The sequence below is a fragment of the Neolamprologus multifasciatus genome, chromosome 4 (assembly GCF_963576455.1).
Source record: "Neolamprologus multifasciatus chromosome 4, fNeoMul1.2, whole genome shotgun sequence".
Lineage (NCBI taxonomy): Eukaryota > Metazoa > Chordata > Actinopteri > Cichliformes > Cichlidae > Neolamprologus > Neolamprologus multifasciatus.
This window is the reverse complement of record NC_140442.1, coordinates 13039188-13056629: the sequence shown is the minus strand read 5'-3', so window position 1 is coordinate 13056629 and position 17442 is coordinate 13039188. Positions and strand designations below refer to the sequence as shown.

At 39.5% G+C, this 17442-nt stretch overlaps 1 protein-coding gene across 5 annotated transcripts in view; it reads left to right on the top strand.

Annotated features, from left to right (window-relative positions):
* Positions 1-4397: 4397 nt before the first annotated feature.
* Positions 4398-17442, top strand: part of LOC146519970 (serine/threonine-protein kinase LMTK1-like) — a 30798-nt gene continuing 17753 nt past the window's right edge. For 2 of the 5 annotated variants that reach the window (XM_085158326.1, XM_085158321.1), the window contains exons 1-2: positions 4398-5098; positions 16891-17024. In XM_085158326.1, the coding sequence (XP_085014452.1) occupies positions 5017-5098; positions 16891-17024 (216 nt within the window). In that variant the 5' untranslated portion in view covers positions 4398-5016. The remainder of the gene's footprint in view (positions 5099-16890; positions 17025-17442) is intronic. The other 3 variants (XM_085158323.1, XM_085158322.1, XM_085158324.1) reach the window with 3 other exon arrangements.

Sequence of the window (17442 nt, the reverse complement as noted above, 5' to 3'; positions counted from 1 at the left end):
TGTGAGTCTTTCCCCACATTAAGCTAATACAAAACTACTAATCTTAGGGCTCCCAAAACCTCACTTTAACCCGTGACCTTTTTGTTTGTTTAGATGTGGAGGAAGTTTGTAATGACATCTATTAAAATATTTTATTTTTACATTAATGTAACAGAAGGTTTAGTTACATTTCAAAGCCTATATTTTTCCACCTGAATCAGTACTTTTGACTGGGTATTTTTTACACAAGTGTCTCTACTTCTATTTGCATAAAAGAATGTCTGTACTTTCGCCACCTCTGCATGAATGCAACACAGAAACACTTTTACACAAAGAAGGAACTGCGTTCACCTAAAGCGGTCATGAAACTTTCTAATAATAGGTCACAGAGTGCCACCTGGTGGCATAACACAGCTAATGCAACAACCAACTGCAGACAAAGTAGAACAGTATTATTTGCTACCCATCATGCTGTAATACTAGGACCTTAGGTCTAAAACAAACTACACTATAATCAGTGAGGTCAAGGACATGGACAAAGTAAACTGTCATGGTGCCTCTGTCCTCTTTGTCTCCCTCTTGAGCGCTCTACATCTCCTCTGTTATCTGTGGGTGTGGGTGTGCTGGTCTATGTGCAATAGTGTGACTCATCCTAGTTTCCTGTCTTTTGTGTGCCACCCTGCTATCACCGATAACTTTATTGGTGACGCCACTAAAAGGAGTGGTTAAAGCAATGGATTTAAAAAATAAATATATAAATGATATATATGTATGCATATAGCTGGCAACCTGGATTAAACCTGTAGAGAGAGACTTAACTGATATCTAAACACCAAATGAGTGACAAATGGTCCTGTTTAAATAACCAGCTAATGATAAAGTGCTAACTGAATGAGAAGAAGTGTATATATTGAATAATTTGTTCATTTGGAAATACAAATATATGATTAATACAGTGTGTTTAATGTAGACTTTATAAAATTGTTTAAATGAAGAACTTCAAGTCAGAGTGAAAGTTTTGTTTAGGAAATAGAAGTGCTCCTGACAGTGGAAGTGCTTGTGTATGTGAGGGGAGAAGGAAGGATTAAATGATCTCAGACTGGAGAAAATGTTCTTTCTCTAAATGGTTCCGTTGTGTAGTGGGTGATGATGAGCCAAAAATGCAAACACACCACTTCCTGACACAGCAGCTATATCAATCATGTGATTATTTTATTTATTTATTTATTTATTTTACAAAAAATACACTCAACCATACAGGGTTTCGCTCTTTGCGCTTGATACATACATGCACGAATGCCACTGTATTATTGGTCCTATCACCACATTTACCTGTAAAGAAAACTTATCCTTGTCCTACTGTGTGCAGATAACTGTGGAGAAATCCTGTGAGAGCGGTGAGCAAATCTGAGTTCTGGAGAGACTTTCTGTGGAGAAGCTGAATCTGGGAGAGTCACTGAAACTTGGGAATTGGGATCATCACTACTGTGGATTTTGTGTTTGGATTATTGTTGCACTACACTTAAATAAAATCACTGCTTCGCCTGGTGACACGTTGACTGTGGTGGCTAATTAATGGTTACTAAAACATTCTCAGTCTGGGGCAATCTCATACAATTGACTTATATTTCTTCATGTATTCTAAGTGAGAGGATGAGACCCACAGGTGCATCCTGGGCAGGAAGAGGTGGAGGAGTAGAGAGGTGATGCTTCACTGAAGTGTGAAGATTTGCAAGCTGCTGCACAACCAGCAGTTTAAACCAATAACATGTGTGCCTATGTATACTTAGAATTATCAAATGCTGCCACCTAGTAGACAAATATGATAAAGCATGCATTTTCAGAATTTTATTCATGTATTAATAGATTGATTATAAGAATAAGACTACTTGCATATTTCAAAAATTATTAAATTAAATTCTCCCGTGTGTGCTCTTTACAAAATTTAACTGAATCTCTTCACTGGCCTGAAGCTCAGCACTGGATGGAGGGAAGACCGTCAGGACAGGAGGAGGGAGGCTGGAGCCTGAAAATTAATAGAAGGTGTTCAGAAACCAGAAATGAGGTCATGAAAACTAAAAAGGTTTGAAGTAACAGTAAGTGATGTAGACAATAATCTGAAAAATCTATTATAATAATAAAAATAATAATAATAACATCTAGAAAATCTGGTGCAGCAGAATTTTTTTACTTTTAAACACGAAAAGGAAAAACTATGAAAATTCCAAACTACACTGACGCTTTTTCCCAAAAGCATCAGTTCTTTTTTTAAATCATTACTGATATTATTAGTAGTACTCTAAAATTACACAGTAGCAGTATGATTGCTTCGAGACCAATAAAATACTTCAGACACAATCAGATTTGATGTAAAACTAGGCCATATTAAGGTCAGATTGTAATGTTTTTACTTCATATATTAACTTCAGTAAACCAGTTAGCAATGGGAGGAGATTGAATACAAACATTTTTTCTTTTTTTTTTTTTTTTTTTTTTTCCGCCTGTCAAACATTTTTTCTTAAAAAAAAAAACAAAAAACTAAACTTGAAATTAAATAATACAAATTTTTAAGACAAATGATATTGTATAAACGGTTCCAAATCAGTTTCTATGCACTTTAACTAAGTATCTGCAGATAAACGCACCCAAAACATTTATATTTTTTAATATACAGTCCCGATCAAAAGATCACTTGAAAGATGGCAAAAAATCCTATTTTGCCTGGATCTTAACAAGGTTTCCAGCTTCAACATCCAACAAGAACAAATGGGAGTGCGACAAAACATTTTTTGAACATGCAATTTCTTGAAAACAACGCTTAAACTAAAAGAGGCTGTTTTACAGCTGATCAAAAGTTTAGGACCACGTGCCTTTAAAAGGCCTAATCTGTGCAAAAATGTGGATTCATTGTCATTTTCTGTCAGATTGTCACACTGTCATGACGTTCTGATGGCAAAGGCCAAAATATTTTCCCTTTTTGAACGTGGTCAGGTTGTTGAACTGCATAAGCAGGGTCTCTTGCAGCGTGCCATCACTGCTGAGGTGGGACGCAGTAAGACAGTCATTTGAAATTTCTTAAATGATCCTGAGGGTTTTGGAACAAAGACGTCAAGTGGAAAACCCCAAATAATCCCCCCTAGCACTGAGTGTCCGTCAAGACACTTGACGATTAAGGCCGTTACTGGTGCCGACTGCTCGTCTCCTTGAACACCACAGAACTGACCGTTTGGACTTTGCCAGAGAGCACCAGACATGGGACATTGAAAGATGGAAGAAAGTTTTATTCTCTGAAGAGAAAAAAATGTAACCTTGATGGTCCTGGTGGTTTCCAACGTTCCTGGCATGAGAAGCAGATCCCACCTGAGATGTTTTCTACGCGACACAGTGGAGGGGGCACCATAATGGTCTGGGGTGCTTTTTCCTTCAGTGGAACAATGGAGCTTCAGGAGGTGCAGGAGCATCAAGCGCTTTAACTAACATTTATATTTATTAACAAGTTGTCTGTTTTTATTTTGATGCTTTTTATAATTAAAAAAGTTTCTTACAGTGTGACTCTGCTTTAAAACCAGCTAACAATTGGAATAAATTATCATAAATCTCTTCAACATATTGTGAAGATTGCTCCTTGCCATCTAGTGGTGAGAGAGAGAATGAGGCTGTGCATGCGGCTTGTATATAGCTGGAATTAAGTATGGGGCAGCACAACCAGCTATTAGGTTTAGGGGCAGTTCCTTGCACACATAGGGTCAGGCAGGTTTAGATACTCCCCCCCCCCCCCCCCCCCCCCCCTTAATAAATGAAATCATCACTTTAAAACAGAATTTTGTATTTTCTTGCATTATCTTTATCTAATATTAAAATGTGGTTGATGATCTGAAACATTTAAACAAAACAAATATGCAATAAATAAATAAGGAAGAAGGGGAATAAAAGACTTTTATTTTACAAATTAATTCTGGTTTTGGCCACAGTAAAACCAGCTTTTTACCATTCTGTGCAAAAATAATTAACATGTGACTTCAATTCCCAGCGCATTTTAACAGTGACAGGACCTAATCATGAAACCATGATAGACCAAGCTACTACCTTCTATGGAGTGTATGGAGGCTGTTGAGCGTCCTTTCTTTGCCTCCTCCTGGGCATGCCTTGTTTCCAAGGCAGACAGTAAGGTAATGCAAATGACTTCAAATTAGGCTAAAACGTTTTCATTTAAGGTTGATCATGACCCAGTGCACGAACGGTCGCGCGCTTGCTCTACCAGTATTTTTTTTTTTTTTTAATTTAAGAAACGATTTTGTCAAGTGCGTCAGAGAACCCTTGGTCATTACGGAAGTCAAGCTAATTCCATCATTAAAATAATTATAAAAATGGGTCTCTTGGAGAAACTATGTGATTGACTTCTTATTGTGAAAGTCTTAAACGGAAGTAGTTCCACAAACCCGTTCACTTGACAGTGGTGCAAGATGTCGCTCAGTCTTTCTTTACCGAAGCTGAATCCCAAATGCGCGTCGCTTACCGTCGCATCTTTTTAAACCCAAATCAACTGTTTTGCCATTAACTGGCATGTTACATGTAGTACAAGGCAGGGCGTTTAGAAGGTTTTTATTTTGAAAGAAACACACATGGTATATTTCCAAATTTTTTGGAACAATCCAGATTTCAGAGTGTATAAAATCGGTGTAAATAACAGAAGGCTTTCACTCGGTGACCGAGTAGATGAACTGATTCTGTCAAAAGATAGCCGAAAGAAAGAAAGCGCGTGGCATGATTCATGATTTTAGTGTTCAAAAAGTCAACACACAGATGTGTTCAAATGGAAACGACTGTCAACATCTGTCTCCAGGTCTGCTCGAGCTGAAGGTGAAGCAGGATTTTCGGGGGGCTCTCTATGAGGTGTGCTGGAATAAAATGCTGCGCATTATTGCTTCCGTTAGAGGTTAGGCTTCTTAAATTACACACGCACCTGAGTCAGGAATTTATTTTTTGACCCTTGTTTTCGGTTAGGCATTTGCTGTCTTCTGAAAAGCGACGAGGAGGATGGTCTTTGCTCTACATGTAATTGTCATGTCTTCGGCTTTTTTCAATCCCAGTTTTGCCTTCAGTTCTCACTTCGACACAGGTAAGGGTCAAACGGAAGGATTTCCTATTTCTAATAAGAATGTTTATCCGTTCACTGGAGAGCTGCTCGTTATTTATGTGCTTTTTATGATTTGCTTGAGTGATCGCTGTTGGTAATATGCCATATATCATGTGTACATACATTTTCTTTCTTAACCAACAGTAGCATCAATAATATACCAGTGTATGTCGTGAAAAAACACAATGATCCTAAACCCTTACAGTCTATATATAGGTGTTTTTTTTTTCACTGTCAGGCCATATCATAGCTTGGTGAAAAGAGGGTTAAAAGTTATACCTGCACTGAACCTGCATAATCCTACCTACACATACATCCCTGCAGTTGTTGTGTGCATGCATGTAGTGTATGTCTGTGCTGTGATCAGGGTGTGCGCCTGTAGGCTGACTAATACATTACAGCTATGCATGGTTCTGCTGTTTGAGGTTGCAGTTTTTGGTCCTCATTTGGATGCAGCATTTAATCGTCCCCAGCACGTCAAGTGACGGGATCTTGGCAAAGGTGAGCCCGTGTGCTGCTGCAGTGTTTTGTGACAACTGAGCAGAAAGACAAGCCCTCACACAGGATGGCAGGGCTTGAATTAGAGCAGAATAAATAACTGTGTACAAATGTAAACAGGACTAAGAGAGTCCCTGCACTGGGTGCAGTGTGCTGAGCATACAAATGACAGCACTGAGCACAGTGGCTCTCAAGTTTCAAGCTCTATCTGTCCTCCCCACTCTGGACACTCTCAGTGATCCCTGATCCGTTTATTCCACCCTCTTCTATCTTCCTGTGACTCTCTCCATGTCTTATTTGGTATCTCTAAGCTCTCTTGTCCTTAAGTCCAAATGTATCACAAAAAGGGGGCTTCCATTTAAAATGAGGTTATATGTGATTATATGTCTTTCTTTTTGCATTTGCGAAGTTGTAAAATATTACATGAAGAAGTACAGGAACGGAAGATTTAGAAAACAAGTGTGAATTTTTAATATACAGCCAAACTTAGATACCAGACAAGACTGAAAAAATCATGACAGCTGTGCTGATCAACCCCAAAGACAAACAAAAATACATTTTTCTGCCTTCATATACTTGAAAAATAAGTGGTGGGTGCTGATCCGGCCATCCCTGGGAATGTTTAGTGCAATATGATACAAACAAACCAAAAGAGTTCTTTTAATTTGGAGAAATGATAAATAGCTCCCAATTAAATTATGTGTAAAATGCCTGCTGAAGCTCTTGTGGGCCATCTGTAATATTGTTGCATTTGCATTTTTTCCCCTACTGGAGAACACAGGTTTGTAAAACATTCCATCCGGATTATTCAGTGAAACATATTTTCTTTCATCAGCTTGAAGCGGGAGAGCCTCTCTTACAGCTTTACATATATGAAGATTTCAGCTTCTATGAGGTGGAAAGGGTGGGGTATGAGTGGGACTGTGAATGTGGCTTATATATCGCTGGAATTAAGTATGGGGTCTGGACTGTCACTCCTGTCAAAATGATCTATATTTCTCATGAGAGGAGGCCCTCACCACCGATCCGATTCCTTTCTAGTAATTGGACTGAGAATCAATGTTGCCTAGGAGATGGAGGGGGTGTGTTTTAGAAGGAACCAATCATTTCTGCAGCCACTGCTAAGGACAGAAAAATGCTAGAGACCCTTAAAGGGGAGGGACACACTCAGAGAGGAATTAGCTGTAGTCGCTGAATATGCTGTTTGCAGATTAATTAAACACACTCTCATTTTGGATCCACTAATTTGAGGGAATGGGGCAGCGAAATGAAACGATAGCCACACATACAAACTACTGGGAGGATGTAAATGTCAGATTCTCCATCATTCCACCATTTGGAGCTTTTCAAGCTGACCATTTTAACAGTGTAATCAACTGTGCATGCACACACAAATTCAGCACACCCTCACTCACACAAACACTTGGTTGATTTGACATCAAAGCTAAAATTCAGGCAGCGTTTGATCTGCAGCACCCCTCAAGCCAACCTCCACAGCTGCATTTTGTCCCTATGCCCCGGGCTGTATAAGAACACGGTGTGCTCTACCTCTGCACACTTTCACGCAAACAGTGACACATGTTCAAAAACACACATCCAGACATGAAAACAACCATGAGGCCAAGTCAACTGTCACATTGGCTGGCATTATATAAGCCATCAGCCAAGACAGACACACCGTAGCAGGTTTGAATTCATCAGCCTTCACATGACTGGGTTGGGGTTCGGTCTGAGTGCAGCCAGGGGTAAGGTAGCACCCGGCTGCACTCAGTAGAGTGTAGCATTCTGCACCAACAACTGCAGCCAACACCTGGCCTACTATTGCTTCAGCACCAAGGAGAGCGCTCCCATCAGGAGCGGTAGCAGATGTACGTGCACGTTAACGTTTAGACCTGGCTGCATCCTTGATACAGACTAAATCTGCAGCGCATCACTGTCACTGCAAACAGACAATGGATTGATATGGAAGGAAGCACTGATACACCAACAAGCTGACAATGCAGCACTGTGGGAGGCTGTCTTTCAGCACTCACCTCTAATGCCTGGAGGTGGCAGTGGCATCGAGTGTACATGTTATAAATAGTGTCTTGGTGTACACATGTTCCATGCATGTTTCACATTGAGGAAAGCTTTCACGTGACGCCGCATGCACATGGACACACTGCTGCAGGCTGTAACCAAGGCGTCGGTGATGCTGAAGGGAAGAGATTTTAAAAATGGTTTCTGTGTTTGCTCTCGAAGCTCCTCCCACTGACTGGGTCAGTACAAGCCAGTCACCGCAGACTATTTGATTATTCATCTCTTCATGTGTAACACTAAGCACTTTGGTTGCATAAGTCTTCCTCTGGGAGAACTAGAATAAGAATGAAGTGGATTTCAGCACTGAAGGGAAACCATCTATGTCTCCTCTGTGCGCTCTCTGTGTGATGATGTGGTGTGCCACAGTTGTTTAAAGCTCCTTGTGCAGTTGTTTAGGGAGGAAATACATAACATAAATTTTTCTGTGCACTGTAAATGTCAGATTGCACTGGTGGCAATTTTGCAACATCTCACATAATAAATGAATAGCGCTAGTTCAAAAACAAGGTTGATGTGTAGTCAGTTTTTAGAATTGTGTTATTATAAGACGATGACTGAACAGCTGCTGCTGGAATTTGGGTGGAAAGTGTGCTCATTGTGTGCTAGTGTGTTCACTGCATTTGGGTCAGAATAGGCACATGTTTAACAGAAGCAGGCAAACACGGATGTAGACGAGAACCAGCTTAACTCACATTAAATTGTTTTGTACGGGAATATTTGCATTTCAGCTTTTACATTTGCACACAGTCAAAAACTATTGGGCATTCACTGCTGTGGTATGCATCACAAGACTCTGGCTGACTCTGTCATATAAAGTGCATATGGTTTGCACATGCATTAAATTTGTGTTTATCAGCCTGAGGCCTAAGTATACAAGTGTGGTGTCATGTGAGTGCAGAGTTGCGCTCTGTCAGGTCTGCATGCAGACAGCTCTGTCACTGATGACAATTTATACAATTCAGTACCTGTAAAAGTTGTGTGACTCTAATTCTGCCATATTTTTTTTTACTAGAGTTTAGGTAAAACTGCATTGTATTCTCTGTATTAATGTAATTTAAATAGTATTGTTACTTGGTGTAGAGGAATAATCCTCTTAGGTTTTGTTTGACAGCTTTTGCATAGAGGACATACAATAATTTTCTTTCTCATGCATCTTCTTTTGTGTGTAAAGCAATAGTGATGTTAGTTTAATGTTTTTAAAAGGCATTGACTCCTGTTTACATCAATTCTTCGTTCCAGTTGTAATAGCCTAGAGAGCAGTGAAATAGAAAGGGTTAGATCATATCCACAATTGAACTAGATGATTACACCTATATATTTATCAATGCTAAACCAATAGGAAAACATAACCTGGCCACTTTGTTGAGTCCAGAGCTGTTAGAGCTTAAATGAAATATGAGTTGTGTAGAAATTAAGTATCTTTTATATTCTCTTCCTCTGGCTAACAGAAAGAACTATTACAGTTTGTATCACTAAGCACAAAAATAGGCTTGTATACATACATGTCATAGAGGGGTTCGTGTGGTTACTTCATGATACTCTCTGTCCATTTACCTCAATAAAATCTCCATACTTGAATATATGGATGAGTGGTAACACATGCATCACACAATCCTCTGTTTCCCACTCTAGCGGACTCGAGAGGATAAACATATTTTCATCCCATTCATTCACGCAGCTCTCTGTTTGCCAGTTAATGATAAACTGCGAACAGCTTTTGTTCTATTTGTGAAGAACATCAGCTTTGATTCTATCGTGCTGCATAATAATTACCCAAAATTAGCAGTTTTCCTTCAAAATCTCAGCCATCAGCACACATTATAAAGTGCAGGGTAAAGGCCAGCAGAGGCTGCTAGTCCCCTCTGCAATGGTCTGTACATAAATCATAATAATGGCTCAAATAAATGAATTATTAATGTTAAATGTTGCAGCTAACACTTTTTCATTCAGTGCCCTGGTCTTGTAATTAGTCTGTCTTAAAAGATCTATCCGTTATATGCAGAGCTGATATTCAAACCCTTTTTTACAGTAGTGTGCCCTTGCCTGGGCTGTAGGCGGATGGACATGGCAGGCCTATAATGCAGATCCATAGTGGTCCTCCTGGGCTCTCACTCCCAGTTAATGACAGTTATCATGGCTCTCTGCAGGCCAGCTCATCCCTCTGCTATCTGCAGTCATGCACAGACAGTGCGACTACAGAACAGCAAAAAGGATGTGAGATGGTGGAGGATACCATATCCTGCCATTAATCATGTCATTCTGTTTCCTCTGCTCCCAACCCTTCCTTATTCTGACATCTGTGCACATGTGTATTTGTTGCTTTCTCCTCTGTATGTTCCCGTGTTCATCCCTGTGTCATTACAGTCTTGTGATCCTCTAACTTTCTGATTTAACTTTTCTTGTTTCTTCAGAGCATTTTTATCTCTCTCAACTTGTCATTTGGTTTTCCCTTGAGAAGTCAGTCTGTGTCAAACTGCTACATCCCACTAGATGAAAAAGCAGGAACTAGGTCCAGCAACTTTGCATCCCCACATAAGAAGTCTCAAGTTGGTCCTCACATTAAATCTTGACATTAACTTGAAGAAAAGCAACGCAGAATGATCATATATTCACAAAGGCAGCTCTCTGTTAATCACCTGAAACTGGAATTTTTCAGCTATTGCAATTAAAATGTTTTGATTGGTGATTTGCCTGTCACAGCTTGCAAATGCAGATGCCTCGTGTGCATTTTTCCTTCTCTCCGCTATGCAATTTATGTGTGAAAGCGAATGGTATTATTGGAGGCCATTTGGTACCGCCCAGGCAGGGCAGATGGAGATGCTTGTTTGGCCCTCCAGCATTGTCCTAAATGTAAATTTGGACTGTTTTCTGCTCTCCTGTCCTGTGTGTGTCTCTTTCACAGATTTTCATCATTTCCTCTCCGTAGAATTGACCGACAGTAGAAGTGCATTAAGGGTGTAAAACTGGAATAAACTAGTCTACTCTTGCATAAGTTGTGACACTTACTGCCACAGTCTAGGACTTGCTGCATTATTTTCAAAGTATACTAATATCAACTTAGTTGTTCGTACCTTTTAGAAATGTTCCTCTGTAAAATATTTCATTGTCTTCCAAGATTATTTAAATGTTCTCTTTAATATCAAACGAAGTTGCAAATATTATTTCTTAATATAAGCTTCTGTATAAAAGGAATGGCTGTAACATGCTGTGCTTAGGGCCTTCCTAACACTCACAAAAGACAGTGCTTGGCCACTGACCACACACAGACTTAACACACTATTTATTTAAATTAAAACATGCCCGATCTATTGAATACTAATTGCAGCTGAAACTGTATCTCACCCCGCTCTTTCTGGAGACAGTTTGATTGCAGTGGTGTGTAGTCTGGCACGCTGCCCACCCTGCAGGCCCCTTGGTAAAATAAATAAATAAATAAAAGTGAGAGCTACCAGAGAGACCAGCGAGAGACTGAAGCAAAGCGCTAAACAGAAGTGCACAGCGAGGAGACGCGGCATCTCGCAGAGGGCGAAGCCCGCAATATTGTTTGTGTGTTAGTGCTCCTCCTCATGGACCTCATTAGTCCAATGTTATTTTATGGAGCTTAGTGCGCCACCTTTACTGGATTTTCTGCGTGGGTGCAAGTTCTTATGTCTGCATGCAAATATGAACACATGGCTCAGCTCTGGCCTTCATATGAGTGTGGGAGGGAGATCTTAATATTCTCACTCTGTCCTGAATAAAATACCTCGTTTGTCCCCTGTGTGTCCCGTTTCTGTCGATTTGGAACAGATTTTTTTTTTAATCCATGATGAACACAAGCACCGTGTAGTTACCCAGAGTTGCATTTAGGCAGCAGTAGATGTTTTTTAGCTGGTGAGCTGCACAGCAACACAAGGCTCTACCTTATTGGTTTATTTATGATATACCGTTAAAAGCTCAGTGGTTGTGCTTAACACACCGTATCCTCATCCTTTGTATACATGCATGAACACACACACACAGCCACATGTACATATGCTGAGCTTAGCTTTTCTCTTTACTTCGTGCTGTGGGCCTTGAGCTTTCTACGTGTCTATTTTTCTTGCTCACTCTTTATTACTTGGTATCATTGCCCGCGGTATTTCATGGAGCACGGTCAGACAGTAAGATGGTTCATCTTGCTTTCATTACTATTGGTAGACCTTATTCCTGCACTGACACTTTGAGCAGTCAACTGTTTCTGATATAGCCAATCTGCTGTTTGCATTTCATGGCCATTATTTAGTTTTAAACCTGCATTGTCAGCTCTACGATCGTGAAGGACTCAGCAGATTTTCTTTAGCCACTGCGATGTGACATGTGCACATCAATCCTAAACCTAGTATTAGATTGTTTGACCATCATCTCACAGCACAAGCCAGAAGAAACACTGAAGGTTTCCCACTATTGGGAAGTGCAAAGCAATGCAGATGGCCTCATTCATTCTGTCTCGTTATGCCACTACATTGTTTTTCTCTTTATCCCGCCCTTTATCCTACTGCATCCTTGCCATCATCAGTCTGAATTGTGGGGGTGGCATGGTGGCTCCATCACTCCCCCTCCTGTGTTTCAGGACATTTCTCATCTCTCTTCAGTCCTAAAGACAGCTTTTTAATAAAGTGGGTATGAGCATGGATTTAAGTGCTTTATTTTCATTTCGCTGTGCAGCTGGCGAACTAATGTGTGCTTCTCTAATATTTATGAAGAACCACAAGTTGTCGCTCAGTTCGCGATTCCTCCAAGAGGAAGTGAGACGGCTTTTCAAATGTTGCACTTTCATATTTATATTTATACCTCAGATTTTCTTCTGGGTGACCATATTTGACTTTCTGATAAAGAAGGAAGGCTTAATAAAGAATGATCCAAATGCCTTAATTTTGGCTAAATATTGAAAAGTATCCTAGAATATGACTGTTAGATTCCCAACTGGGAAGAGGGAAGCTAAAAAGGGAGCAGATATGGATTCTGCAGTCCCCTATTTACTGACCCATTTTGAAACTCCTCTTTGGCAGAGTCCTGGTGGTGAAGGGATATGCAAAGAAGTACAGACACCACTTGCATTTGGGGATTCCCCAAACTCTGTGTGTGTCCTAAAATCTCCACCTTGCCAATCATGCACTTATACATACTTGTAAGTTAGTAACTAGGTACTTGCACTCCATTGTTCAAAGTAAAGGCGGTTTGCCATTGTGAAAAAACTTACCTCTACTGTCAGTATTTGGAATTTTCCTTAAATTGATTCCCAAAGCTTATAGAAAGGGTAGTAGTTTTTTTATTTATATTTATTTGTTGTTTTATTTATTTGTTTTTACTAAAATGTTACAGTGACTTACAGAAACTTGATCCTCCAGTTAGTTGGTTAGTTGTTTGCCCTGAATCCAGACCAGAGTTTCAGGCATACAGCAGAATTTCTTGAAAACAAACAAATAAACAAACAGCAATATTTATTTGAGGAACTGCTGTGTAAAAACCTCCAGAGGTATATAGCTCACCATCCAGTAAACCTTGGACTTCCTGGATATTTCATGGTCTCGCTAGTACTCTCGCTAGTTTTATGTACAAAGACTGTAAATAAAAGATGGATGTAGCCTCTAGCTCTGGTTGCAAAAGTAAATCTAGTATTGTGATTTAGTATCTCATGAGTCCAATGGCTTGACCACTAGTTCCAAGTCTTATTTAAAACAACATAATAGTAATTTTTTCCAAATTTTAGTAGAGTAATTTTTTTTAGAGTATAACTGCTCATAAAGTAGGGCACACTGTAGAGCCAGGCTGACATGTTGCTACATACTGTACAGAACCATGCAGTGCCTTTCATTTGGCATTCGGATTGTAGAACCCACATTTCCAAACTCAAGGCTTCAAAGGAGGAGCCTGCATAAAAGAGTTTAGGATTTGTATGTCCATAGAAATGCTGATCCTCATTCTGATTGCCTTGTGCAGCATCATTAGTGAATACTAGATACTGCATCCCAGTATCTAGTAAGGAGAGAACTGTTGGAATTCAGTATACATGCGAACCTTATTTTTGCAAACAGAAGTCCCAGTTGCAACTGTGAAAGGAAAATAAATCTCCTGTCTCAAAGCTGTGTATGAAGCTGGCATTCAGCTTCTCTGAAACTACAAAATCAGTTAGTTAGTAACAGTTGTCAGTGACATCAGCTCTAGTGAACTATATATATATATATATATATATATATATATATATATATATATATATATATATATATATATATATATATATATATATATATATATAGATATATATACTTTGTGTGCTGTGGGACTGGGGACTGTAACCAACTGTTTATTGGTAGCAAGCAGAAATAGGACCAATTGATCAGCTCCTGGGCTTGTACACGATGACAGGCAACTAATAGTCTCCTTTAGAAGTGACAACATGTGTATGTCTGTTTTATGTTGTGTCCTTCAGTGGGCTCTGAGTCACCGTGCCCTCTGATTCAGCATGTATCATTGCTGTTTCTGGCACCATCTGCACAGCATGGTTCCTCCCCACTCCCTCCTCCTTCCCCACATTCATCCATCAATCCAGCCCTGCCGGCACCTAAATTGTGCAGCAGTAACTTAACGCAAAATGCTAACTCTTATTCTTTTTAATATCACTTGACATTTTCATGTTGCTTTTAGAATATTTTATTGCATTTTTCTTGCATTCTAAAGCACCCAACATTTTATTCCTATTTGATATAATGGGTTGTGTTTGTTTGCTGTTTTGTAATGAGGAGACAGCAGAAAATTCTGTGCAAAAGGATTGAGTAATGAATCAGTGCATGTACATATGTTTTAGTATACAGTGTAATCCTTTGGAGTAACTGTTGAGCAGATACAAATTCTGCCATAAATGTGAGAATAACACAGGTGAAATGTTTATTATTGTGTTACAGAGGGAAAGATTGCATATTTCCTTTACTTTTATGTTTTGCTTCTTGATACTTAGAACATTAGAAGGCTTGAAAAGATGGCATTTTAAGGATCATCCCCTATTTCCCTATCAGCCCCCTCACAGGCTGTGTGTTGTGGTATGTGGTGGATCTAGAAAGGGCGCTGCTTTGTTTAGTTTCATAATCACCTTCTTTTCCATTTCACAAGCTCTCACATAGTGAGACACTCAGACACACACACCCTCTTTCAGCGGGCAAGGCATCAGCAAAAAGGAAGGGGCATGAGGTTTACCGCACTGTAAAAGCCAATCAACTAATATGTGTTGGCCATCAGGACGTTACCATGGTGATGTGTTGGCGGGTCAGTTCCCACACATATACACTCATGCACTGCAATTCTCAAAGCAGGCTTCACATAGGAACCCTGCCTGTTTGCACTGTCCACTTCCATGTATAAGTAAATGGAGGCTATACAGGGCTTTGTGGCCATGACCTCAGGGTTAAGCTTTGGTTGGAGTAGTTCTGTTTGGGTTGCAAAAGCTGTCAGGGCCGGAAGAGGATGCTCCCTGCAGCCGAATGGAACTGGACTGCTGGGTCTTAGTCATGGAGCTGTCAAAAACCCAGGCACAAGAATCACAGACCACAGCGATCCCAGTCAGCACTGGAGTATGCTTTTGTGTGTTAACATCACAGTTGTAAAGTAATAAAGGAAAATGGATTGAATACAGTTAAATACAGTTCTGCTCCTTTTCTTGAACCGGCTGATGAATTCATGATTTACATATAAGGAAAAGCTACAGGGTTACTGTAGATAAACTACTGTAGATAAAACTATAAAGCCATTTAAAGCAATGCATTATCAGTGACTACAACATCTAATCCTTTTACTGAATATATAATAATTATCTATCTATATATAATCTAATTATAATCCTTAATTTAGGTTGTGTGCTTATATAATTTAGATTTTTATGATAAGTTAAGTTTTTTTCAGCCTCAATAGGAAATTCACTATTTGAAAATGTTATTCTGAGTCACATCACAATGATGTCACCACGGTCAGTTTAATAAAACTTTCTAATGCAGTTCTTGCATTTTAGACAGGAGAGACAGAGTCTGAAAGACATTTATTCATCTATTGCAAGGAATAAAAATCTTATCATTACAGCATCTGTAAACCTGAAGGTTATCACCAAAATCTGAGAATTGCTCTTTAATACAGAAAATCTCTAGTTAAGAAAATGCAAGCAAGGTGCTCTTTAAGAAATTGGAGATCATCATAATTATGGACAGAGGAAATAACATATATGTACAACACAGTATAATATTGGCATGTTTTGTCCTCTGATCAGTAATTTGAACTGACGGTGTATAAAGTTTTGTTGCTGTGTGTCTGTGTAGATGTCATGAAGAAAGATTTTTAAAAAAGAAGAAGAAAGTAAAAAATTATTGAATAAATGTCTTGAGCTATGTGGAAAGAATACTGCTAATTCATGCCTGCATGTTTGCATCTGTTCCAAGCCTTCTTTCACAGACTCTCTGTCTCTCTTCCTCTGTCTCTCCTTCTTCCTTTGTCTCTTCCATCTGTGCTGGCAGCAGGTATAATGCTGTAAATCAGCTTATGTAGATGCGCCAAACTCTGACATCTGGCCCCTCTGGCCTTTTCTAAGTTACTACAGACTGAAAGACAAACTAACACATGTGTGCTGCATATATGCATACAGGAACAACACAGCAGATTGTGGCCACATACAAACCAAAAGAAAACATTTTGCCGTGGTTTAATGGAAATCAATTACTTACAACTAATTAATTTTTAGTTGTACTTTAGTTCCAAACACTCCATTGAGAGCAGTTTGGGCGGTATTGAAGAAGTTGCAAAGTGCATTAAAAGTACACAGTCAGCATTTTCATCATCGTTTTTTACACTGAAATAGAATGAGCCATTACTCCTACTCTGCTGCCGCTTTATTCATTTATTTAGCAGTAATTGTTTTGGTGGGCGGTTTAAAACTTTCAGCTTCTATGACTCAGAGTACATCGTAACCACTGTAATTAATCTACGGCAGCCTGCTTTCTACACAGTCTATGGAGATGAATATGAAACTGAAGAAGAAATGCTAATGAGGAGTCATGCTTCTTTCATCAGGCTTGCCCATAAACATTCACAAATCACCTCTGTCTGCGCTTTGGTTTTAATTTCCTGTATGACTACAGTTTACCATCTGATCTCTGGTTCCATGCTTTTAACACTCGCTTTATCTTCTGATGTTGCAGATGGGGCTCCACTGAGCGAGCTGTCTTGGCCTTCATCTCTGGCAGTGGTAGCTGTCTCCTTTTCTGGCCTCTTCACCTTCGTCTTCCTCATGCTGGCTTGCCTCTGCTGCAAGAAGGGAGACATTGGCTTCAAGGTGAGCTCCCTGCTGCCCCCAACTGGACATAGTGAGAGTAACACAGACTCTATGGAGTCAGTAGATGTCCAGGGAATATGATGATCTGCGAGTTAGCCGAGTAACAAAAAAAAGAAAGAAAGTGGGGAAAAAAAGGAAACTTGTTTTTGTTACTGCTGAAGTTTGTTCGATTTTATGCATTTAAAATAACACACTGCTAGTGTCCACACACACATGGACACACATGGAATCCATTCTAAAGGAAGGGAAACATGAAGAAAATGCTTAGATAAGCCAAATTACAAAAGAACCAGGCTCAAAATCTGTGGCAACAGGTTGATGGACTAATGAATCCAAATTTGAAATTTTGGTTCACATCACTGTCAGTATATATGAAGAGGGTCAGGAGAAAGGCACAACACTGATTGTGTACAGCCAT